The 26688-nt window shown below is 42.5% G+C and overlaps 1 protein-coding gene across 7 annotated transcripts in view; it reads right to left on the bottom strand.

Annotated features, from left to right (window-relative positions):
• LOC107374282 (gamma-aminobutyric acid receptor subunit pi) overlaps positions 1-26688 on the bottom strand; it is a 183019-nt gene that overhangs the window by 69776 nt on the left and 86555 nt on the right. For all 7 annotated transcript variants that reach the window (XM_070542265.1, XM_070542263.1, XM_070542260.1 and 4 more), the window contains 3 exons: positions 23068-23180; positions 20050-20117; positions 13228-13445 (listed from right to left, as the gene is read on the bottom strand). In XM_070542265.1, the coding sequence (XP_070398366.1) occupies positions 13228-13445; positions 20050-20117; positions 23068-23180 (399 nt within the window). The remainder of the gene's footprint in view (positions 1-13227; positions 13446-20049; positions 20118-23067; positions 23181-26688) is intronic.

Genomic DNA, 26688 nt, shown 5'->3' with positions numbered 1-26688 from the left:
ATTTGTGAGTCTTTGGTAGTTAGGCACAGCCAGGAGGCAGCATGTCAAGAAAACGAAAAGTGGATATAAGAGACTTCTTTCAAAGTCAAAACGTAAGTTGGAACACGTGACAGACCTGCATTAAGCTCAGACTCACCTCCTCCTTCACAAACATACTCAAAACTAACTTTTACAAACTCATCTCCTCCACATAACTGACTCCTCAGACACAATTTATTCGTATTATTATAATTATTATTTTTTTATTATTACTATTATCGTCGTCGTCGTCGTCGTCTTCCTCCGCTTATCCGGGTCCGGGTCGCGGGGGCAGCATCCCAACTAGGGAGCTCCAGGCCGTCCTCTCCCCGGCCTTGTCCACCAGCTCCTCCGGCAGGACCCCAAGGCGTTCCCGGACCAGATTGGAGAGGTAACTTCTCCAACGTGTCCTGGGTCGACCCGGGGGCCTTCTGCCGGCAGGACATGCCCGAAACACCTCCCCGGGGAGGCGTCCAGGAGGCATCCTGACCAGATGCCCAAACCACCTCAACTGGCTCCTTTCGATCCGGAGGAGCAGCGGTTCTACTCCGAGTCCCTCCCGAATGTCCGAGCTCCTCACCCTATCTCTAAGGCTGAGCCCGGCCACCCTACGGAGGAAACTCATTTCGGCCGCTTGTATCCGCGATCTCGTTCTTTCGGTCATTACCCAAAGCTCATGACCATAGGTGAGGATTGGGACGTAGATCGACCGGTAAATCGAGAGCCTGGCTTTCTCCCTCAGCTCCCTCTTCCCCACGACAGATCGGCTCAGCGTCCGCATCACTGCAGACGCCGAACCAATCCGCCTGTCGATCTCCCGATCCCTCCTACCCTCACTCGTGAACAAGACCCCGAGATACTTAAACTCCTCCACTTGAGGTAGGACCTCTCCCCCGACCCGGAGGTGGCAAGCCACCCTTTTCCGATAATTACTATTATCATCATAATTATTATTACTACTAGTAGTAGTAGTAGAAGTGTAACTTCAAAACTCTTATCATTTAACTTTATTGTAAACTTATCTATTGCTATGTATATTTTCACATTAAAAAGCTCTGAAAAATGAACAGTATCATCATCGTCAACAGATTTTTTTAAGCTTAATGTCAAAGATGTACACTTTTCATTAGATTTATCTTATTTTTTCCTTTTATTTTTTGTGTGTTGAAATGCAACAACTGTTTAAACACTTTTAAGGGAAAAAACATATTTAATATGTTTTTATACACTCAAATGTTAGGGTGATGATCATGTGTAAAACATTAGTTCAGCATGTCCTCTAACACAGCAAATGAACAAACGGCCAGATCTCAGGAGGGACCGTTTATGTATAAATAATTTTTATACTTTTGACTAGGCCTGGGAAAGTAACAAATTTTGCTGGACGATATTTTGTCCAACAAATTGTTGATGATAAACGATATCATTGTCAACATTATCTAGACCAAAATAACCACTAATATAATGTTAATATATCATAATAATGCAAGTACACCCTTTAAAATGCAACAAATGAACCTTCATTTAACATTGAAATGTCCAGAACCAGAACTTCTAAATGAATAAAAATAACAAACAAAAATTAAATAAAAAAGGAATCTCACTCCCTGTTAGAAAATGTTGCACCAAAAACAATAAAAAAAGACCCAAAACAATAAATGCAATGGCCTATCCATTGTCAACAGCCAAAACTGCACTTCAATAAGGATGGAAAAATTATTGAGATGGGCACGTGACGTGTCAAGGGGTCTTTACATAACACCCCCCACCCCAAATCCGCACAAGCCTGCTGTGTCTCCCCCACTTCTGAAATCAAAATTTCGTCCCTGCCGCCAAGAATCATTCCACCTACGCACACGCTTCTCTGCTTCATACCGTTTCGAACTGTCTCGCTTCTCCTCACCAGTTTTAAAGCGTTTTGCGAAGATTTCATCAAGAAATCCAATCCCTGTGGTGGCGTGATCTCCCTGCGTGCTTGTGTGTTTCTAGCGTTGTTCCACTTCGTCTTTAATAGTGAACTTATAGTTCACGTGACTAGAACTAGAATTTGCAGTACGTGCACGAATCGTACAAGTGCAGTACGTGGCTAGAGGCGCGCAGGTTCACACGCGCGAAACGAAAACTGCAGCTTCCTACAGGGCGGGGCCATGATGCAGGTGAAAGCCGGTGTGTAAATGACAAATAAGGCTTGGGCGCCACCCGGGCGGTAAGTCGTCAAGTATTTACTGCCCGACGACAAAATTTTGCGCCATTGGCGCTCGGGCGCTTTAAAGGTCCACCCCTGTCAGAGCTTTGTCGTTTATTACCTGCTGGCACAGAGACGTTCATCACAGCTGGCGCCTCACTTTCTCTCATTATGTCGTCCCTTTTCACAGCCTTTATTCCCAGAAGGGTGCCTTGCTCCCCCACCTCATCTGATGCTTTTTTATTCTCACTGCTCTGTTTTTTTTTTCCAACAGTTGAGTCATCCACGTGTGTCTTCTGTCCCTGCTCCGCGGGTAGGGACAACTTCGTCACTGTAATATGATAGGTATTTTCTGTATTTAGTGTACCTTTTTGAGGCCTAAAGAACATTGCAGGATATGATAAGTATTTGTTTAAACGAAAGGTCATTGATCTTCTTTGATCACATTGTAGAGTGGTGAAGAATGGCCTCTGTGATCACTTCCTGAGACAAGATGAAGGTCCAAACAACATGTGTTGATTGAGTTACCCCTGTCAGCTGATTCTGAAGAATGTTGATTAAGTTACCGGTCAGCTGAGGAGTTATGTGTGTATTTTGACTGTGTAGTTCCTCTGTAAGCCTGCTGTGCTGTTATCTCTGGAATATGGTTTCCTAGGAGATGAGTCTGTAACTTTGAAACTCAAGGAAGGCCCGCCCTCCATCTCATTGTTCAATAAAAACCTCTGTTGAGCTGAGAGGGGTGGGGGAGACGATGGAAACAGCTCCGGAGGGAGTTGTGCATCGCCTCCTCTCCACTCTTCATGAGACAGTGTAAATTGAACTCCTCTTTGTATTTGGTGTGTTTATTTCAGGTAAAGGGTTATGGAAAATACAAATTACCCAACATTTTGGTGGAGAATGCGGGCATGCAGAGCAGGTGAGCTGAGGGCTTTGTCTGTGAGCTGAGTGGGGGTGAGGCTCCGTTTGGCTCCATGGACGGGCTTTCTGTGCCCAGCTCTCGCATATCGATTCAGGGTCATGGAAATTACGAATAATCAATCTACACTCTCTCTCTGTGTGTGTGCGTCGTCCTTTAAGGTAATATGGGATAAACGAATGTACCACGCAGAGGAGCGTAGGGTTGTCACGGTATGAAAATTTAACCTCACGGTTATTGTGACCAAAATTATCATGGTTTTCGGTATTATCGCGGTATTTTTTAAACGGTGTTGCATATGTTCAGAAAGCATTGATAGTCCTGTTCTACACAAACTGAAATAGTTTTGAAAAGGTTTAACAGTGTTTATTAAACCTAAAATAACACAAAGCCTTAACAAAAGTGCAACTTTTCACAAGTAAAGGAACAAATAGCTTCTTTTTCTGGAACATGTTACAGTAGTCAGTGCAGGTTTGAATTATACATATTAAGATCCCTCCGATCAGCTGATCAACACCTCCTACATGTCCCTAGCTCTCGCTGTAAGTCCCGCGGGGAGCGCGCCTTTTTCAGTTTGTGCACTGAAGCTCTGGAACCACTTGCCCCTCCTGATCAGACTCTCTACCTCTCTTTCCCTTTTTAAGTCTCGTTTAAAAACTCACTTTTATTCTCTGGCTTTTAATTCAGTCTAACTTATTCCCTTTCTCCTTTTCATTTCGAGTTGGTTTACTTGATTTTACTGGATTTCTTGATTTTAATGGATTTAGTTTTTATTTTAGATTGTTTTTATTGTGTGGTTTTGTTCAGCACTTTGGTCGGCTCTCATGCCGTGTTTAAATGTGCTATATAAATAAAATTGGTATGGTATGGTAAGTAAAGGAACAAATAGCTTCTTTTTCTGGAACATGTTACAGTAGTCAGTGCAGGTTTAAATTATACAAATCCAAACATTCAAAACATAAACAATATGTAAACAAATCAAAGAAACACCACTTGTTTTCTCATATACTTGTTTTCTTCATTATCAAAATGAAAATCTAAAACTCCAGTCCACACTTGACTTGAGCACTGTACAAGTCAACCTTAAAAAATATGTATTTAAAATAAATAGCCACTTTAAACAAATTACTAAAATAACTACTACACTATGTAATCAAATCCAAATGTTCAAGTATAAATGGCATTGAAAAAGTAAACAAATCAATGACAAGGAACTAATTGTATATTTCTCATCATCAACAAATAAGATGCTTCATCCAGCAACAGGGTGTCCGTGACACGGTTTAAATGCTGGCAGAGGACGCTGCGGCTGCAGTATATAGTGACTCGTTGCATTCTCTCTCAACCAAAAGTCCTCACGTCATGCATTTAAGCTAAAATGCTAATGTTAACTTACCTTGCACTGGCTGTAGAGACCTGGGTGATGGTCACGCAGATGTGCCATTAGATTCGAAGTGTTGCTGCCTTTTGCAGACGCTACTTTCCTGCACGTTCTGCAAACGGGATAGCCGTCTTCTATTAACTGTCCCTCAGCATTTTTCAGAAATCCAAAATATGCCCATACTTCCGATTTAGTCTTCTTTGAGGGCTGATGGATGTCCTGGGCGCTGCCGTCTCCTCCTCCGGCGTTATTTCAGCTTCAAAGTTTTGGTTGCAAACTAAAAAGTGCGTCTGCGCGGGAACTTCAGCAGAAGCGACGGTGGCTGGTAAGGGTCACCGCGCCTAAACCGCGGCCACGGTAAACCCACCGAGATAATTTAGTTTTTTAAAAACTGGACGGTTATTTTTATTGTCAACTTTTTTACCGGGGTTTACCGCTATACCGGTTACCGTGACAACCCTAGAGGAGAGTAAGTACTTCATTATTTGCACCTATTTTCCTTAACCGCTGGCAGTGTGGTTTAAGTTGATTGTATGGTGTTTGAAGCGTGCCACAACCCGTGCACGCGCATTGGGTCCACAGCGCGCGTGTGAACGGGACTCGCGAGCGAAAATATACATGGCAGCACGCGTGTGAACGGGACTCGCGAGCGGAAATATACATGGCGAGAGGTCATTTGTGCACTGAGAGGGAGCAAACTGTGTCTGTGAGCGCACAAGGATGTGCACAAGTGACAAACCTGCGTGCGCGCGTTGTCAACGAGCACACGGCAGAGGAAAACGTGTGCGCGCGGCAGCCTCTGTGCGCGCTCGGCAGCCTCTCTGCGCGCTCGGTTTCTGACTCCTGCTCGCTCGGCTGTAAGGGCTTTTGGCACTCTGGAGGCGTGGCCTGTGGCAGATCTTCTCTGTCCTCTGATTGGTTAGTGTACCCCGCACTTTACCCTCTACCTATCTATATAAAAAAGTCTGCTATTCAGTAGTTGCTGGCATAGCTCAGCTGGGAGAGCGGGTGACTCTCGCCCCGGAGGATCCAGGTTTGAGTCCGGGCAAGGAAAATGCAGTAGATGTCATGTTTATTTTTCTTAATTCCAGGTATTTTACAGTTGTGACCGTTCAACTGTCATTAAACGTCCGAATGTTTGCTGGGCAGTGTTTTAAAAAGTGCACATAAGCTACATGGTTTTAACCATATAAAATTACATTTTTTGTGATACTGGAAAAATACATACTGAAATAAAACTACTGATTGAAAACTTTATGACTGTGGTTGTACAATATATGACTCACTAATACACTGCAAACTCCCTTAGAGTGGGGCTTCCAGAGAGAGAGAGAGAAAAGTTCTTGCCTCATTAATGAATTGTTTATTTTTTTCAGTATTTAATTGACAAATTATCCTTTCAAATAATTAATTGATGAGTTACATAATTGTCCATTTAGAATTGTTGAATGGACTGAGTCAAGTTTGGTGCACTTTATATATTTCAAAACATGTTTTTTTTATTTTAATGATGCATATAAATAATTTAAATGTTAATTTAATGAAATATTTCTATTTTTTCATTACCTCACCCTTGTTTTGACAAAAACGGGACCTTGCTGGATAACATCATGGAGAAACTATTTGTTCACAGTACATGGCTCAGTGAGGATCTGTGTACCAAAGGAGGAGATACTCAGAAATCTGTCTGCAGATTGTTACAACCCAGACTGGAAGTGGTGGGCTGTAATAAGAAAGGAGACCAAACAGAGGAGTGGGGGTTCAACAACTGATTTATTTAACAAAAGTAAGGATTTACTAAAGCAAGTTAGTGAACAGAAAATGGCCAGTGAGGACTCTCCACCACACAGGAGAGACCCAGTGAAAGCAGAAAAACAGTAGGCTTTGTAGGCAGCACCACACCCTGAGCCCAGGTGCCTCCAAGGCTGCTTAACCAGCTGCCTACAACAGAAGAAAAACACAATTAAACACAAATGAAAACCCAATGAGACGGTGGGGGCATCACAACACGTTCAGGACTACCCAAACACCAGTAATTCTTGACTGCACTGATCTGAGGTGTCAATGGCCATATTCTCCTCTCTTCCAGAGTCATATATTTTCCTCAAGTTCAACTGCACTCTGAAGAGGCTCATTTGGATTGTGCCACATAGGCCAGTGACCTTTGTCTCAGCACTGTATGCTGGAACTATCAGCGACCAACCTGGGAATCTGGTGTGTTGAACATGCTACAACTAGAGATGGTCATCATGGTAGACAGGGGTTTCTTCATTGATGACATTGTGCCCTGCAAAGTGTACAGGCCAGCTTTCCTTTCTGGCAAACCTCAAATGTCTGCATGTGAAGTTATAGAAACAGAAGCCATAACATCTCTGAGTGCATGTGGAGCGCTCCATTCATCTGGTCCAAGAACACAAGCTTTTTGATTGTTATTCCCCTCCTTGCATTTGTAAACAATCAGCTATATGCTGCGGTTTTTCTCCTTACCAACTTTTAAAATAGCCCACTAGTGAAGGCCTGGGCAAAGAAGCCTGATGTCTGAGAACCTCAACATATGTACGGCATCCACACTGTATATTTACACACTTTCATAAAGAAACTGCATATCAAGCTTTCATTCAGATGGCCTTCAACAGTGCTGCACCCTGCTGAGGGACATCCGAGTAAAACCTTGAGATGGCCATTTTCTGTTCACTAACTTGCTTTAGTAAATCCTTACTTTTGTTAAATAAATCAGTTGTTGAACCCCCACTCCTCTGTTTGGTCTCCTTTCTTATTACAGCCCACCACTTCCAGTCTGGGTTGTAACAATCTGCAGACAGATTTCTGAGTATCTCCTCCTTTACACAGATCCTCACTGAGCCATGTACTGTGAACAAATAGTTTCTCCATGATATTATCCAGCAAGGTCCCGTTTTTGTCAAAACAAGGGTGAGGTAATGAAAAAATAGAAATATTTCATTAAATTAACATTTAAATTATTTATATGCATCATTAAAATAAAAAAAACATGTTTTGAAATATATAAAGTGCACCAAACTTGACTCAGTCCATTCAACAATTCTAAATGGACAATTATGTAACTCATCAATTAATTATTTGAAAGGATAATTTGTCAATTAAATACTGAAAAAAATAAACAATTCATTAATGAGGCAAGAACTTTTCTCTCTCTCTCTCTCTCTCTCTCTTTCTCTCTGGAAGCCCCACTCTAAGGGAGTTTGCAGTGTATTAGTGAGTCATATATTGTACAACCACAGTCATAAAGTTTTCAATCAGTAGTTTTATTTCAGTATGTATTTTTCCAGTATCACAAAAAATGTAATTTTATATGGTTAAAACCATCTAGCTTATGTGAACTTTTTAAAACACTGCCCAGCAAACATTCGGACGTTTAATGACAGTTGAACGGTCACAACTGTCAAATACCTGGAATTAAGAAAAATAAACATGACATCTACTGCATTTTCCTTGCCCGAACTCGAACCTGGATCCTCCGGGGCGAGAGTCACCTGCTCTCCCAGCTGAGCTATGCCAGCAACTACTGAATAGCAGACTTTTTTATATAGATAGGTAGAGGGTAAAGTGCGGGGTACACTAACCAATCAGAGGACAGAGAAGATCTGCCACAGGCCACGCCTCCAGAGTGCCAAAAGCCCTTACAGCCGAGCGAGCAGGAGTCAGAAACCGAGCGCGCAGAGAGGCTGCCGAGCGCGCACAGAGGCTGCCGCGCGCGCACGTTTTCCTCTGCCGTGTGCTCGTTGACAACGCGCGCACGCAGGTTTGTCACTTGTGCACATCCTTGTGCGCTCACAGACACAGTTTGCTCCCTCTCAGTGCACAAATGACCTCTCGCCATGTATATTTTCGCTCGCGAGTCCCGTTCACACGCGCGCTGTGGACCCAATCCGCGTGCACGGGTTGTGGCACGGGTCTGACGCGATATGATTGTGGTGACTGACATTCACGCACGAAAAGACATTTTCGTGTCCAGCTAGGGGTTACACGTGTGAACCGTAGAGGTAGCACTGAAACATGAACCGTGGCTGTAGACCTGGCCTCGTAAGAAGGAGGTTGTAATTCATCTGTGTCTGCGCGTACATGCAGCCCACAGTGCTGTGGGTGGTAAATACAGGTGAATGTTCAGGTGCACCTAAAACTGTTGTTATATACACGCCACACTCCATGTGCTGGTGTCGAATGGAGAGGTTGTTGCTAAAATCACACTGCCGCAGGGAATTGTTTAAATATGCTATGGTGTGTACACTAAAATTAATTTGGCAAAGAATCCTAAGTCGGTCTAAATTCGCCCTTGTTGTATGTTATTTGTGATTTTTTGTGTTGCTGGCATCGTGGGATACGTTCCATTTCTGAGTGGTCAGGATTGCCACTTCTGGTTGTGCAGATCTTTGTGATCATGTAATTCTTTGCTGACATATTGGTGTTGGCTGCCCCAGCACGGACATCGGACGTCTGTGTTGTATTGTGGTTTTTAAGTCTGTGCAAAAGTGCTAAGAAAGGAAAAAACCCCGGCTGTCTGCTGACTCGTTGTGTCTCTGTGTGTGAAACAAAACCTGCAGGTTCTGTGTTGTACTTTTCTGTTCTGTTCCGTTCTGGTCTGTTCTGTGCATGTATGACGGTGTGTTCAGGTGTGTGTGTGTGTGTGTGTGTGTGTTGGTAGAGGTGGATTGGCTGCCGTCTCGTTGTGTTCGTGTGTGTGAGTGAGCCAAAGGCTCTGAGTGTGTGACTCGGCCGAGATCTCTGTGTGTGTGTGTGTAAACGGAGGAGTGGTGATTTGCTTCAGGGGCTGCCAAATGTTAGCAGGCAAAGTAATTTTAACAAAGTAATTTTAACATATGCCCTTACCTACAGTTTAATTGTATTGCTGACAATTTTTGTATGGAACTCTTTGGCGTGCTCCCAGCCTGTTTTACTAAGCCAGTAAACAAAACGACTTAGATAGAATGCTAGGGTAGAACAATGAAAGATAGCGACGATTTGGCTTGATAAGACAGGGGGATGGTTTGGTAAGGCTGCAGCCCACCAACAAATCAGATAAGAAAATAATATGAGAGGTTAGAAGAAAGGAATCTTTGTTTACATTTAATTTCTAAATTCGTAATGTTCAAAATACTTCTTACAACTTGTCTAACAAGAAATGAGTGAATCACAATTGATGTGACTCACATTAGATTGGGTTTGTTTTTCCCTTTAATCATCCAGGATTTTCCAAGATTTTGGTATTTGGTTTTACTGTTCCTCAAATGCTTTATTATTCTTTAGATGGATCCATCATTCTTTCTATGTGTTGAGATATAAATTAATTAACTCCTTCAGTTCTAGAGAACAATCAGAGAAGTGGGTCTCAGAGGTGTTTCACGCGATTGCCCCTCAAATTAAACTAGATATTCTGATCTACAGCCCTTTTATTATTTTATTAAAATAATCAAATACCCTTTTTTACAGATCATGCAGTTTCATTTACCTAAGTAGTATTGATGGATTTAACCCCGAGTTACAGAATTAGAAGGGAAAATTATTGTAAATCATGCTTTTGTGTTAATGAGGTACAAAACCTTATAAATAGCTTTTCTCAAATAGTTGTTAACTTTTATTTCATCTCACTCAACAGTTCGGCTGTTTTGTAGCAATTTCATTGGTTTCCTTAAATTTCTTTAATTTCCCCAGATTGACTGGTGGAATAAGGAGTGTCCCTGGGTTATTAGTGTCTTTTGTTTGGGTCATAAGGATTAAATTGAAAGGTTTGACTGCACTGTAAACCTTTAAAACCTCCTTTTGTTGCATGAAGTTTAGTTCCTGTATGTTGTTCCCACATGTGTGTGAAGCCCCACAGGGGGTGATGGGATTGATAATGTGTGTGCCAGCTTTATGATAAAGATGACCTCTTTGATCTAGTCCTCCTATTGGTTTGTAACGCCCTCCTGTGAAGAAGCTGTTATCTGACTCCCAGAAACGGCTGGTTCTGAAGAATTTGTGTGTCTCTCCAAGGCAAATAAATTCAAGCTTGTCACCATTTGGGGTTATTTTTGTTTGTAATTAATTATGACAAACCTTACTGATTTCTTTTATGCTAACCAGACATCAAGTTTACTTAAGAGAAATTAACATAGAAAATGGAGTTTAAATGGGGGAAATTTTGAGAGCAAATGTTCCACTCTGTTCAACCTCTGGGTTACAGCAACAGCAACAGTTGGTAAACATAGAGATTCATGAAGTGTTAATAAAACAAATTGGGCATCTTTCAGGCTCTAAAGGTTGTTGTGTATCCATGGTGAATTCATCTGCTGCTCCGTAAGGAACTGACAGAACTTGATTAACAGGTGACAAAGACAAAGATGACATTGGCTGACCTGCAGTGGTTTTCTGCGGACAACACCAAGTTCACGGACACAAGTAACTTTGCACCCCCATCGACCTCACCTCCCAACAACCAGGAAAGTACTTGATTCCAGCACAAGATGGTTGCTATTTCATGCCCTGCTACTCACTGCAAATGACCCAAATTACACTGGGTCCAGTTTCTGTGCTCTCCGAATGCAGGAATGGCTCGCTCAGGAGGAAAAAGGAGACATAAAGACTTTGGAAAGGGAAGGTCACCCAGCCATCACCAGCAGGGGGAGTCTGATTCCCCTGTGCAGCAGCTGTGACAGTTCATGAGGAGGTGGAGACTGCTGACCTGCAGTCTAAGATGGAGAAGGAACTGAGCTGACCACAAAACCTGCTGTAGATCAGTCAGCTCAGAGGTCCCAAAATGATGTCATCAACAGCCAGGTGGTATCTCCATCATGCAACAACAAGTTCCTCCAGCCTGCAGGACGACACAAGAGCTGAGCACACAGTCTGTGACCAAGACCCAGTGCAGTGCATCACACCTGGACTGGAGATGAGGTGCGGGGGTCAAATATCAAGTTCAGGGGGGACCAGGTCAGTCAGCACACTGATAATCATCTGTGACAAACACTTTGAAACCTGTTCAGTTCTACAAGCCGTGGTTCACAGCAAAGGAGGAAACAACAGATGTGGAAAAGTTTCAGATGCAATTCCTGGAGTTCCGCAAGTGTCCAGCTCCTCACCTTGAAATTTAATCATCTTCTGTGTTATATGACATGCAATTTTCATGCATTAGGTCCATGATGGGTTTAATGGTCATTAACTCTATCTGGTTTTGATGACTACTGATGTGGGTTAGCTTAATAAAGCAAGGAACTCAAGATATTATATGGGTTTTTGGTGTCTGGCTTATTGTTGAGCTAAATTGAGCATTCCAAATTCCAGGTTGGTAGGTGTGTCATAATTCCAAGATAATGTGTTTTATTTTTATTGTTTCATCTTTTCTTGCTCAAAAAGTTACATTTCAGGGGGGAAATGATAGGTATTTTCTGTATTTAATGTACCTTTTTGAGGCCTAAAGAACGTTGCAGGACATGATAAGTATTTGTTTAAACGAAAGGTCATTGATCTTCTTTGATCACATTTTAGAGTGGTGAAGAATGGCCTCTGTGATCACTTCCTGAGACAAGATGAAGGTCCAAACAATATGTGTTGATTGAGTTACCCCTGTCAGCTGATTCTGAAGAATGTTGATTAAGTTACCGGTCAGCTGTGGAGTTGTGTGTGTATTTTGACTGTGTAGTTCCTCTGTAAGCCTGCTGTGCTGTTATCTCTGGAATATGGTTTCCTAGGAGATGAGTCTGTAACTTTGAAACTCAAGGAAGGCCCGCCCTCCATCCCATTGTTCAATAAAAACCTCTGTTGAGCTGAGAGGGGTGGGGGAGACGATGGAAACAGCTCCGGAGGGAGTTGTGCATCGCCTTCTCTCTGCTGTTTGGTGAGACAGTGTAAATTGAACTCCTCTTTGTATTTGGTGTGTTTATTTCAGGTAAAGGGTTATGGAAAATACAGACAACCCAACATAATCGATCACAAATTGGATTTGTGTCCAGACAATTCCTCTGAACCAGCAAAACAATATTCTATGTTTTGCTGCGTTAGGATTAATGGCGGACAGAGCAAACCCTAAATGTCCAGTCCAATTTACAAAGACGAGACCGACACAGCCTCCATGATTCACGCCCGAAACCTTTTCCTGTTTGTTTTGCTCCATGTCAACAAAACGTTCCATGTTTAGGACATCACCGCTGATGGAGTTAGCATTTCACCATATCAGGAAATCCTGGATGTTGTCTTTAATCTTACATTTGGAAAATAAGAGTCACGTTTTGCATTATTAAACAAAGAACTGCAAATATATATAAAGTCTTTCTCTAAAATTATACATTTGTTTATTTGTAAGAAAAGACAGAACCTTCAGGATTAAAGTCGCACGTTTATCAATGCTGTGTTCTTGGTCATTTTTGCTTTTATGGAATTTTATTCTTGGGATTTTAGGACATTTCTACATCACCACATCCTGTTGTTGTCTAAATAATTTAATTCCTTTTGAAATGTCTTTTATGTTTAAATGAACCTCAAACCAGAACTGTATCCCTTCACACCAAAGTTGACAGAACTGCATCGACAAGTCAAGACAGAAATCAGAACATTCAAAAATTCTCTTTAAATTTTTCACATTCTGGATTTGTGATCCCGCTTCCAGATCATCCCAGATTCAGCCTCTGTTTCTTGTTCTTCCTGTCTCTGCAAACCTACTTTGATTATCTGCAGTGACAGAAAAATGCATCGAACCAACACTGAGTTCAATCCCACCTCAGAGCATAAAGAACGGTCCCGTTGGGGAAGATTCGGATCAGTCTGTTTTCCACTGTGATATCGTGGAGAAATGACTTCTTGGAGTCGACGATAAACGTGTCTGGGACCCAGAGGAGTTCCACCAGCCGCCCGTCCAGGCTCAGGCTCTTGTTGCCCTCAAACACCAGACGCTCATCCGTCCAGCGCTGGCGCAGGAATATGGTGGCCGTGTAATCCTGCAGCAGAGATGAAGAGGACAGCGCGGTTGGCAGCAGAAGGCTTGGTTAACTTTACTATTGTGAAAAGTTTTGTTATTGATGGTGTCGAGTCCTGCTCTTCCTCAGGCATCATGTATCCCTCTGAGCCAGCAGGCTAGGTTTGGTGCAGGAGGCTTTGCTCTTGCATCAGGTGACTAATCTGTTTATTTAGGGTTCCAAGCCCAACGGGCAGGGAACCCTATTGTTTTTCTACGGATTTTTCATTATTATTTATTCTTCTTCTTCTCTGCTAAAACTGTATGGGGGCAGGAGCCTGAAAGTGCCAGGAAAAATCTGATAGAAAATCCTGACCGCTACTCAGATTCGAAAATTTGGACCCCGAGTCACCTAGGTGGCGCTATTGCGGAGGTGAACATGTTTCAGCTACTAGCTCCCAAACCATAGGCCCTACAGTCAAAAACTTTATATGTCCATGATCCTTGGATGATTCTGCATCTTTTTTGTATTGGCCACAAGTGGCGAAGGTGAGGGCGGGACCGGGTGGGCGACTGGCACTGGATGGCTTGGAACCCGTTGATAACTGCTTGCAGTTCTAGTTGTTCTCACCACGTTGCATAAACTATGCCACTGAGCTTCTGTTACCCACACACCTTTGAAGAGGACAAAGTCCACATTCTGGACAGAGAAGACAGATGGTGTGAGGGAGAAGTAAAAGAAGCTATCAATGTCAAACGTAAAAACCCCACTTTAAAAAGGGGAGGGGCTTAGATTTCACCTTTCCAGTACCTATAGAGCTCCGAGAATTGACGTCACTTCTCCCGGCATGCAACAGTTCAAATCGAAACGGCGCCATATTGGCATGCAGAAGCCAGCATCTGGACCATTTGTTAATGTCAGAAAACTCAATAAAACGGGAAATACGGTAGATTCTTGTTGTGCCCCAGGATGCAGAACAGACGCGGACGACATAAGGAATGAGCCATCTACAGGATTCCCCAAGATCCAGAGCGCCGCAAATGTTGGATCATTATAATAAAATGCACTAGTGACCGGGCTAAAATGAAACTGTGGGATCCTGAGAGTAAAGGTTTTCACTTATGCAGCAACCACTTCATATCAGGTACTTAAACCAACGTTTCCTCAACTGTATAAGGTATTTATTTTAAATGCTTTTATTACGATTCTTAGTGGGCTTCCTAAACTTATTTTGGCGTGGCTTTTTCTGTCTTATTACTCATAGCAACAAGTAAACGTCACGTAAAACGTTGTCTCGTGAGTTCTGCATGCTGCCGTTTACGTGTTTTATGATCACAGCAATTAACCGGCTAAGCTGTATTTCATTTTAAGGCAATGGTTGATCAATTGTCAGATCACACATAAAAAGCACTTTGGATTGCTATTATCTGTCTCACCGAGACAGATCTCAGACAGATCATCAGACGCTCCTGCCTGACATATTTATTTTATTCACGGAAAAAAATGAGACTAGTGATTTCTCTTGGCGTACAGTTTATACATTCAAACAGCACAGCACTCTATTTAAACGACTTATGTGTAAATCTGTTATTTGTCCATCCATCCATTTTCATCCGCTTATCCGGAGTCAGATTACGGGGGCAGTAGCGTCGAGAGGCCCAGCCTTCCCTCTCCCCAGCCACTTGGGCCAGCTCCTCCGGGGGAATCCCAAGGGGTTCCCCGGCCAGGTCCGGTAAGAAGTCCGCTCCGACAGCTTCTGGCGTTTTTAAAAAGTATCCCAGAGGCACGGTAAGGGTCAGAGATGTTTAGTCTATTTAATTTCTGATGATATAAAACGATTTCTTCGGTTTTAAAGTGTGAAGTAAACTCAGACGAAGTAAAATCCAAGCAGATCCCGTTCATGTTCATGTTTACGATCCGTGTTTGTTTACCTTTTTTTCCTGCCAATATGGCGTCTACTAACTGAGAGTCATGTGGGGTCCGGAGCTCTATACACACAAGTGTGTGTGTGTGTGTGTGTCTGTTTCTAGTTGCTTTAACCTGGTGAGAAATATGTTGTTGAACTATTTGTTGCTTACCTTCCCCTTAGGCATTGCCTCATTATTGATTATTGTTGGTTGGGGGGGGCTCCGGGGAAAGGCCTCAGTCTGAGCCTCGGTCTGGCCTGGAAACTGTTCCACCATTTTCAGTCTCTCAACTTAGACCATTAGCTGTAGTGTTTGTGCGTTCTTTTTGGATATTATTTGTGCAATTGTTGGACAAAATGACTTGCTGTGGCATTAACTGCACTAATAGAGCGTCCAAGGAGTCTCCACTTCATTTTTATCACTGAGTAAAATTATATTTATGTATTTATGTCGATGATTTTACGTCACTGCTGCTCTTGCACTAGCCGAGCTTAGATTTTAACATGTACTGTTTAACCATGAAATTTAGATGTAATAAACGGTAAAATAATTAACAGGGTATATGTCGATGGGTAAAACCTAAAACCCAGTGCATTTAACATAAAAATGGGTTGAAATATGACATGTTGGTGGAGCTCTCGGAGGGAGATTTCTGTGTTCCATTCTTCCACCCAGTTCTCCCCAGCGGTCAGCCTGGCACATCTCTGACCACTTCGGCGCCTGCCTGCTGTGCGGGCTGACCGCTTGTGGAGCTCTCTGACTCGGAGAGAGACCTGACCACAGAAATACTGCAGCTCAGTGAGTTGCTTGATGTTAGTTTCCAGAAGTCTGTATGCCATCAGATAAACTTGCTAGTTTTTTATAATTTTTGCACATTTGTAAAATAGTGGTGGTGGGGATCGACTAAATAACTAATTTGTCCATAAAGAGCCCCGACTGGGTGCCCTGTTCTCATGGGAACTAGTGCAGTTTAATAAAATGGAAATTAGTTAATAAAATTGATTATTAAAAGGTGCATATCCTATCCAATAAGGCGATAGACTCAAGTGGTTTGTTTTATATTGTTTTTTATAAAGTATGCATTTTGTATTACTCTTTATCCTAATTTTAGACCTTTTACTACAGGCCATGATAAGCTATTAAGTATTCTAAACCCATATGCTTAAGTAGTTCTTGGTATGAAGTTTTCCTCTAGGTGATCCAGAGAGGCTTAACCTTTGGGTAAGCAACCACAGAAGAGAGTGCTGGACTCCCAGTTCACACTCCCGCTTTGAGAGTCATCACTTCACCACGGACTCCAGGGTACAAACACATTACTTCATATTTTGGTTAAGATTGAAAAAATTGAAGCATTAGCTGTATAATATACAGATGTTACATGAAGTGTAACAAGAAGAAAACTTTCCCCTCCCTTGAACTGTCTGTGACTAGGGCTGTTTAGATGGGAAACAATCACGTTATTAATTTCCATCTAATTCTATGGATAATTATTCTGACAAACAAATTAATTTTTTGTCAGTCTTTAATGTATGTATTGGGATGAATGACAAATATTCATTTTAAACTAAAACGTTAGGCATTTAAGGAGAAATTAACAAAATAATAAACATTCTACTGTTGTCAAATAAATCAAACTGTAATTAAAATATATATTTTCAAAGTGTCGATTCTGGATAAAATCTAACTACATATGCTTTATAAATAACAAACACTCTCCACATGGCTTTTACACACACACACACACATGCATGCACGCAAGCACGTGCACACACACACAGTGCTCTGGTGTACCAGTGTGTTTTTGAAATACAGAAATTGACCTTGTCTGATGTGTTTATGTGAATCTCTCTTTTTTTTGCGGAAACTTTGCCTGAAGTACACAGCTATACCTACAATCTTCTCTTCCTTTAAAGTCAAAAAACATCTTCCAAGAAGGAAAGTACAGGTCAGTAGGAATGACAAGGTAAGTGACAACCCCATTGGTTTTGTAAATAGTTTTGAGAAGGTTGCAGATGTAGAAGCAGGGGAAGACAGTGCCATAAAAGTTGCTGTTGATCTGAAGAGCCACCGCAAGAGGTCTTTGTAACTCAAAATGTAACACATGATGACATTCCTCTGCAAGCAGTTGAGTGTTATACTGCTCATTTTGGTCACAGTGTTCAACACTAGAATGACTCAGACTCTGGTCAGTTTAACACTGTGCCATTACAGCCGAATAGCATCCTGAGTGACCATTGCTATCAAGTCTCCCGAAACGCTTAAAAGGAGAGTTCTGTCAGCAAATGAAAAGGTATGTGTAGTTCAAAAGAAGCTTAGATTGGAATCCCAGCAGACAAGGAGACTGAAGGAAAGAATTTCTTCTTTGAAAAATGTCACCAAAATTCTTCAGAAGAAACTTCTAATATCAACTGAATGTGCCTCTCTTCTTGATGGTTTGGATGGTGTTCCAAAAGAGTTGTTTCAGAAAATGAATCAGAAGAAAAGATAATCTTTTTCTGAGAAAGTGAAGCAATTTGCAACTACGCTGCATTTTTACTCTCCTAAGGCTTATGAATATGCTAGAGAACACTTTCACTTGGCTTTGCCTCATCCGCAGACCACTCGCAACTGGTACAGTAGTGTTTCTGCAGATCCTGGTTTTACTCTTTCTCCATTTACAGATTTTAAAAGTTATGTTGTTGAGAAGAAGAAGGAAGGAAAAGAAACAGTTTGCTCTTTGATGTTAGATGAAATGTATATTCATGAGCAAACAGAGTTTGATGGGAACCAGATTCATGGCTATGTTGACATCGGAGCTGGTGTGATTGAAAATGTTGTTGCAACACAAGTATTGGTCATCATGGTTATTGCCATCAACGAGTCTTGGAAGCTCCCGATTGCCTACTTTCTTATCAACAACATGAATGGGAAAGAAAGAGCTAGCCTCATTCAAGAGAGTCTGTGTAGGCTTCATGACATTGGAGTTAGGGTTGTATCCTTGACAAGTGATGGCCCCTCCCAAAACATGGCCATGATCTGGGAGCTTGGTGCCAATCTGGACATAATGGACATGAGATCATTCTTTGTCCATCCAGCAGATCACACACAGAAAATTCATGTTCTCTTGGATCCATGTCACATGCTCAAGCTTCTTCGCAATGTCTTCAACTGTTAAAGTTATTGTTAGGGAAGATGGCCAGCTATTACGTTGGCAGTACATTGAGGAGATGCACAAGCTTCAGGAGAGGGAAGGCTTGCGTCTTGGCAACAAACTCACCTTCACATTCAGTGGCAAAATCAAAAAAATGAAGGTTCACCTTGCGGCCCAAATCTTTAGCAGGAGCGTGGCTGCTGCTCTTGAGTACTGCGAGTAACAACTGAGGTATCCACAGTTCAGTGGATGTGCAGCCACAGTTGATTTCCTGCGCACAGTTGATGCTGCTTTTGATGTCCTAAATAGCCGCAGTCCACAAAAGGGCACAGGTAACTGTCTTCTTCGTGACAACACAGCCTTCCTTGACTCTACACTAGCAACTGTGAACATTGCACGCAGGTTGGATGTGGTGCCTGTAGAAGCACTTGTACCTGAAGATGACTCCATCTGTGATCTTCCAGAAGTCAACAACCTGTCTGAGTACAAGGAAGCAGCGATTTCTTACATCACTGGTTTCATTGTCAAAAAGTTGAAGCAGAAGATTACATGCATGCCTTGCTCACAGTAGGTATATATATAATAAAATGTCACCCCGAAATGCAACTTATAGTCCAGCGCAACTTATTTATGTTTTTTTCTTCTTCATTATACTTTTTATGGCTTGTGCGACTTGTACTCCGGAGCGACTTATAGTCCGGAAAATACGGTACGTTAAAAATATTGAATACTTGCTCAAAGTTAAATATATTTTCTTTAAGGAAATAACTCATAAACTTACCGATTTAATACTTTTTTATTCACAGAAAGATAGTTTTCATGAAAAAGCGCCTGCAAAACTCCACACAAACTCAGTGTGAGCTTCAGGTCACTGGTGTTCCACAGAGTTAGCTCCGGTTGTAGCTAGGTAGCTACCTCCATTAGCTTAGCTCCCACCTCCACGTTAGCTTTGGGTTAGCTTGTAGCTAGTTCGACCCGGTGTCGTCATTTGATCCCAGCCTTACAGCCCCACCCTCTGCTCCACCTCTCTTCCCTTTTGTGGAATTATCTGGGCTTGACGGAACCTGTGACACGGTCAAAATGGCGGTGGTGGCCACCTCCCATTTTTCCTCAAAAACATGTTATTGGAGCCTATGGAAACCCAATGTCTATATGGGTATATATATATATATATATATATATATATATATATATATATATATATATATATATATATATATGTCGATGGTCATAACTGACAAAGCTCCTCAGACGAGAAGAGAAACATCTTCAAGAAACAAAAGAAGTCCAGCTGCCTTCATCTGAACCCTTTTGGATCACCATGACCTGGATGACTGAGAACCTTCACCAGCACTCTGCTGTTTACATCAAATTAAGGCTTTTAAGTGGTGGAATGATGGACATAACATCATTTTTATTTAAAGGGTTTTTGTTTAAACTTGCATTCATTACGCCTAGAGCTCTGTAACCAATCAGCTTGACTCTTTAACAAGACGAGGCTGGTTCCCGACGGATGTGGTTGAATGTCTGGATAACTGTCATTTGAAACCAGAGCTTCCTGTAACGAGACATCAGTAAAACACCATGAAAGGACTTCAGATCAGCTCACCATGTTGATCTCTGAGATGGTGTCGATGCTGGCGATGTCCAAACTCATGCCCACACTCACAGGCCCGTCTGAAAACAGGATTACAACTGGTTACTGGTTAGGTTCCTGGGAAAAGTCTCACTGGCAGCTAACCAGCAATATTTAAAATTTTTATATATGGTTTTGGCTAATATTCAGGTTTAAAGTCAGGCACATGGGCAGGCAGCACAGGGCCGCTGCACAAACGTATTTAAATGTATTTTTTTTACATTCTGGGTAAACCTCTGCTTCATAAATGCTCTAAAGCGTCATGGTCACCTGACCTCTGCTTCATATTTAACACCCGGTCTGTTTAAAGATGCATTTAACTTTTGTAAATGATTCTTTTAACACTGAGCTCAAATGGTAAACGGCTTATGGCTCTACAACCCCCCAAGGTGCTTCACAACACAATCAGTCATTCACCCATTCACATGCTGGTGGTGGTGAGCTACGATGTAGCCACAGCTGCCCTGGGGCACCCTGACAGAGGCGAGGCTGCCGTATACTGGCGCTACCGGTGTCGGTACAAGATCTGCTCGGGTGCAAAATCGGCTCGGGGTCCTTCGACTGCCGATGACGTCAAAGTACGGCAAACCCACTCGGACAAAATACACTACACATCTATACTGTTGGAAATAATTTAGCAGTTTCGTTATTAAAATAATATTTCTTAAGACGTAAGTTTGTGCTTATAATGGTAATTGTAAAATAAAACACTATATTTTAGTCATAATGTTGAACTCCTCTTTGAGCACATCCCTTGAAGAATCATAGGTATTAGCAACACCTGTGAAATTGAATTTGCAGGAAAGAAGTGTGTCCCGTTTATTGAAGTATTTTGTGTTTAGAGTTTTTGACGTCTTGTTCATGCGTAGTTCAGTTACGCTCATTGCTGCTAGCCAAAACTCTGGAGTTAAAAGTTTTCTGGCTTTACTAAATTACCTGTCTGTACTTATTTGATTGATGGTAATTTTACTTTCTATTAGACTCCAAATGTAATCATTTGACACGTTTCTCATTCATAATTTGTAATAATGTAATCGGTGATATTAGCATTAGCATTCCTATGGGTTTTTCCATTGCGCTAACCACTCGCTGCCAAATTGCAGCCTTTGCAATTAGAAAATCTCCTTTTGTCACATCGCAATTTAATTGCACATGCAGTTAATCGTTCAGCCCTAATATACATGCAGCTCTAGGCTAAAAGTGTATTTTCAAAGAGGTAATGATGGATTTCTTTGTAAAAGTTGTCCATCTTTCCAACAGAAAGATTTGCCTGGACCAACGTAACGTGATAACAACGTAACGTGATTACGTAATTCCGTAAGGTTCATGTTCAGCCAATCAACTACTTAGACGTCATCGGCAGTCGACGGACCCCGAGCCGATTTTGAACCCGAGCAGATCTTGTACCGACACCGGTCCTTCCTACCACCACCAACAGGCACCGTGGGTTAAGTGCCTTGCCCAAGGATAAAACAGCAGCATTATCTGGTCGAGCCGGGGTTGAACCTGCAACCTTTCGATTACCGGACAACCCGCTCTACCTCCTGAGCTGCTGCTGTCCTATGTACCCTCAAAGGTAAGACTCAACTGCTGGCAAGACTCAGGGTCACAAATGTGCATCAGCTGCTGTTATCAGATGTTCTTCAGCATGTAGAGGAGGAGGAAGCATCCAGACGTTAGCTAACCGTGGTCTGCTGTTGTCCCGATTCTCCAAGTGGTGCTCCGCTTTCCCTCACGGTCAAGTGGATTTTAAACACATTCATGAAAGGCTTCCTTAAAGTAATTCTGCTGCTGCTAGCATGAATTATTGATGGTGCATTCACAGACCTGGGAAAATGTCCGTATTTTTTTTCTGTGGTTAAAAAAATAAATAAAAATAACTACTGAACTTGGATTTCAGACACTGAATAAAGGATGAAGCAGAATATCATCTGATTCTGATAATCAAACAGTTAATATTGTGAATATTTTACTCAGAATGAAGCAGTGTCACGTTGGAAGCCAGGAGGAGGTTAGGACCTAAAGATGCAGAAATTCCAGATGACAACAGGGTTGAGAAATACTGTAAAATCCTTTATTAAAGAATAAGTCCAAAAAGGCAGGGAGCCAAAAACAAAAATCAAAAAGTCCCAATAACAAAACCTAGAGTATCCAAAACGTACGAAACAAAAATCTAGAGAGGGGAATGAGACAAGGGTGACACAAACAATGACCCAACGACACACCGAGACGCAGACAGGGTTAAATACACTGGGACATGATGAGTGGAAGATCAGCTGCAGGTGCGTGGGGAGAGAAACCTAGTGAAACCAATCAACTAATCAAGGAGAGGAAACTAACATGACCTAAGAGCAAACACAAAACCTAAAGACCAGAAGAGCAAGCTAAATAACTAATTTTCTAAGGGTGAAGGAAAACTACGAAAACCGGTGGGGAAAGAAACACAATAAAGAGACTAATTAAATGAAAAGCTGAACCTATAGAAAAACTGCAGAGGGGTGACTAGGGGAAACCAAAGGAGCACAGGACCTGGGGGCGGATAGTCTGGAGGGCTACAGACCAGGGGACACATGAGGAACACAAAGAGACACATAAGGGTATCCTTAGAGGGGGATGGAGCACACAAGGAGACACATGAGGGAGACGCAGACCATGACAAGCGACTTTGAATCACACATTATAAAAGACGACAGCAGTAAATGATAAAAAGGGTCATTCTAGTGAAATCTCAAGAGTTGTCAGAAGTTATATAGTTAGTAGTGAATCATTTACTAATTAGGTTCATTCTGATTTAGCTGCATAAATAATCTGATGGGTCTTTTCTTACTGAAATCTTCTGGTTTTGAGTGACTTCTACCTTAGAATATGTGAATATCAGCATAAAATAGATGGAGGAGACAAGAAAGCTGAGATCTGTGAGACGAAGCCCTCCTGTGAGGCGTTTGTTTCCCTGGAGTGTTCCGTCATCTCCATGCCTGCACAGTTTCTTACTGTCAAAAAAAGGCCGGAGGTACTTGTTGTATCCTTTCATCAGCCTCTGAATGGTGGGAGGCAGAATCTCTCCTTCCTTCACTTCAGCGCTGAGCAGCGAGTTCTCCAACAACCTGAGAACACAGACAGAGGCAGAAAACGCTGGAACAAAAGTAGATTCTGGTTAGGGGGTCTGTGTGTGTGTGTGTGTGTGTGTGTGTGTGTGTGTGTGTGTGTGTGTGTGTGTGTGTGTGTGTGTGTGTGTGTGTGTAAATCAGGCTCGAAACACACAGTAGCTCTGCTCAGAGAAGCCCCCCAAGGCCCATGCGGTGATGTAAGAGACGCAAGACGGATCGGGCCGCATGCTCCAGATGCTGGCAGTGGGCTCACTGGTCTTAGAAGAAGAGATGAGAGATTTTACTCTTCATCCTCCTAACATTAACACCTTCATGAGTCATGCATCCTCAGCATGTGTGAAACCATGAGAAATGAAATTAATTGCCCTATGGTGGGAAAATTACTGTAACCAAATGAAATAAATTAGGTCAACATGATTAAAGTTCCAGTCCCAAAAGAGCTCAGCTGTTCCTCCTGCTCGACAGGTTGCTTTTGTTACGTTTCTCTAGACCCATCCATCTATCCATCCATCTTCTGAACCCGCTTTGTCCATGCAGGGTCGTGCGGGGGGGGGGGGGGGGGGGGTGCTCCTGGTGCCTATCTCCAGCAGTCAACGTGCAAGTAGGCGGGGTACACCCTGGACAGAGAGCCAGTCCATCGCAGGGCAGTTTCTCTAGACCCATAACACTTTAGTGTTGGGAACACAAATTAACCATTAATTAGCTGTCAATTAAAATGCATATTAGTGGACTGCGATTAGTGTTGTTTGTGTGCATGTTGTTCAGTAGCTAATTCCATCATTAATATCATCTGGTTGTTTTCATAAGCCTTACACACTGTGCGTGATGCACATTTGGGGAGCGCAGGCACTGGTTTAGCGTGAGATATTGGAGGTGTGGCGTGAGAGCATGTGAAGAGGGTCAAATGCGTGTGTCACGCTCAGTGCGTGAGAGTTGGCAGTTCTGTGTTCTACCGAGGCATGTATTTTTCATTTGTTAGCCGTTTAGCTAGCTGAGCAAGGACACACGGGAGATGTCTTGTAGCCTAGCCTTGGCCAAAATTTACCCACAATACACCATGGTATTTTCAAAAGGACGGCGGAACAGAAGCCGGCAGCTACTTCGGGGACAATTTTCAAGTTTAAAAGTAAGTCAGCTAATTTAAAATGTTTATTTTAGATCCAAAGAAGTTATCTATGGTTGGTTAGTTGCTTAGTGGTTGTAGCCTCGGTGGCTAGCGGGTAGTAACTCGCTTATATTTTTAATTTAATAAACAAATACACAATTTTTAAAGTAAAAGGCTCGTTATATATTTATATTGAAACTAATACATATAAAATATAACGTTATCTCCCGTGTCACGTGACGTTACGTGACCGCCGTGGAAGCCGCGGTCACGTGATGCAAGTCTGTTCCATTTAACCGTTTTCTTTGACCAAGGAAGGACAGTGTCCTCATAAGCAAGGCGCCTGGCCTCGCAAGACATCACCTCACAAGGCCAGGTGCCTTGACATTGAGAAACACCCATGAACTGACAGCCGGGTTTGGGGTCGGTGAGTGGTGTAGTACCGCGAGCCTCCGCTGGATGACTCTCATGAGCTAAAACCCATGAGGGAGGGGGTGAGTGAGTTGTATGTCCTCTGACTGAGCCCAGCTACAGAGGGATTCGTTCATGCTACGATTAGCACCGCTAGCTAGCTCTCAGGAAGGGAGGGGGTGAGTGACACAAACGTGGTGTTAGCAAATCTATGCTACTGTGAACTAATGAGCTTAATCAATTTCCCTCTGGGATTAATAAAGTACTTTTGAATTGAATTGAATTGAATTCCAGCCCAGAACAGGTAAGAAAAAGCTTTTGTTGACCAACTTGTTGTTGTTTTAGGAACAATTTTAATAATGAACCAGATATATTTCTACTAGCGAAATTAGTTTGCAAACAGTAACAGGCATGAGTCAGTTAATGAGTCAGTTGGGGTCGTGAATCATGGTTCGTGAGTCAATAAAGTGATTCTCGAGTATAGGGAGCCTAACGCCCTTCTACTTCCGGAAAAAAAAATGAATGAATGCAAGTCAACGGGGCTAAAAACACTCTTTTTCTAATTCCACTTGTTTTGTTCCATGGATTTCACATATGACGTCCATGAATTTTAAATACCCATTTTGATACCAAGAACTCGCTTATTTTCGAACAGGGGGGAACGTTATTTTAGTTTTTGTATGAAGATAAGTCCAGGACTAAAAATGTGCATCATGAAAGTGACATCATCGAACCAGACATGGAGAAAAACAGGGAAATCAGCCATAAGTTCAGAAAACTTCAAATCCTTCCTTCAGGAGGAAAAGAAATCACCATAAATCTGGTCATGTGGTGAGTAGCAGCTACGCTGAGGGGAGGAGACTCTGTGGTGATGTCACATATGTCTAATTGTAGTCATGCTAATTACGAACTCTTACAAGCTGATACATCTCAAAGTATGTGACTGGTGTGGTCGAAACACCATCATTAGTTTTCATTTTAATAGAAGTACAACATGTGTGATCCAGGGTCTGCGGGTTAGAAAATAACTCTTTTAGCTCTGTTGACTTTGCTGTCTTTGCTTTATCAAGGAGCAAAACTCCCAAAAACCACAGGTGATGAGATCTTAAACCACCAACCTGCATATCCACACTTTGTTGTTTAGGTTCCTCCAGAGGTTCTGGATACGCTTAACGTCGGGGACACACCGGCCGCGGAAGCGCCGTGAAGCGCCGAGAAGCGAATCGCTCACGAAATTCGGCCGCTGCTCGCCGCTCCTCAGTTCAGATCAGACGCGCCCCAGTCGAGGCGCGCCTCGGCTCAGCTGTAGTTTTTCTTTTAAAACACTTGGTGTCCTCCATTTCCTCTCTGCCTTTTCTCAGCTCTTTTCCTCTACGTTTGAGTGTTTGTACGCGCGCGCGTGTGCGTGTGTGTGTGTGTGTGTGTGTGTGTGTGTGTGTGTGTGTGTGTGAACCTATGGTATGAGTTGTTTCTGCCAGTTGAATCTCTTGGAACCCGCTCCAATTCTGCAGCTGTATCCTAGCAGTTTTTTCCGAAATGGGTACGTAAATAATCATGTTTTTCTGGGGTAGTACAGCTCCTTGTGCTTCTCAACTTCCATAACTGATTTAAAGTCATCCATCCTAACTGCTTGCCTCAGACTTTCTGCCTCTCTGTCCTGTTTGCTCCGGTGAAAAGACACCCAAAACCGCACCCCCCCTTCACGCGGTCACACACGCACACAAGTTCGATGTGTGTGTATGTGTGTGCGTGTTCGTGTGGTTTTTCTGCAGTGTCTGTTTACGAACACATTTGACTATTGCGGAATTTTATTTTGAAATGCTTTATTTTGTTAACTTTACGGGCCTGCCTCTTATGTCTACGTTTGACTTCCTGCCAGAATTGACGCGATTCACCCGCAGCACGCGAAAAAAATAGAGCCAACGCCGAAATGATCGCTGCACGGCGCGGGCTGGAGCGCCGGCGCGAGGCGATTCACGGCGCTTCGGC

This window comes from Nothobranchius furzeri, chromosome 12 (assembly GCF_043380555.1).
Source record: "Nothobranchius furzeri strain GRZ-AD chromosome 12, NfurGRZ-RIMD1, whole genome shotgun sequence".
In the NCBI taxonomy this organism is placed as follows: Eukaryota; Metazoa; Chordata; class Actinopteri; order Cyprinodontiformes; family Nothobranchiidae; genus Nothobranchius; species Nothobranchius furzeri.
The sequence above is the reverse complement of the archived record's forward strand: the minus strand, read 5'-3'. Positions and strand labels throughout refer to the sequence as shown.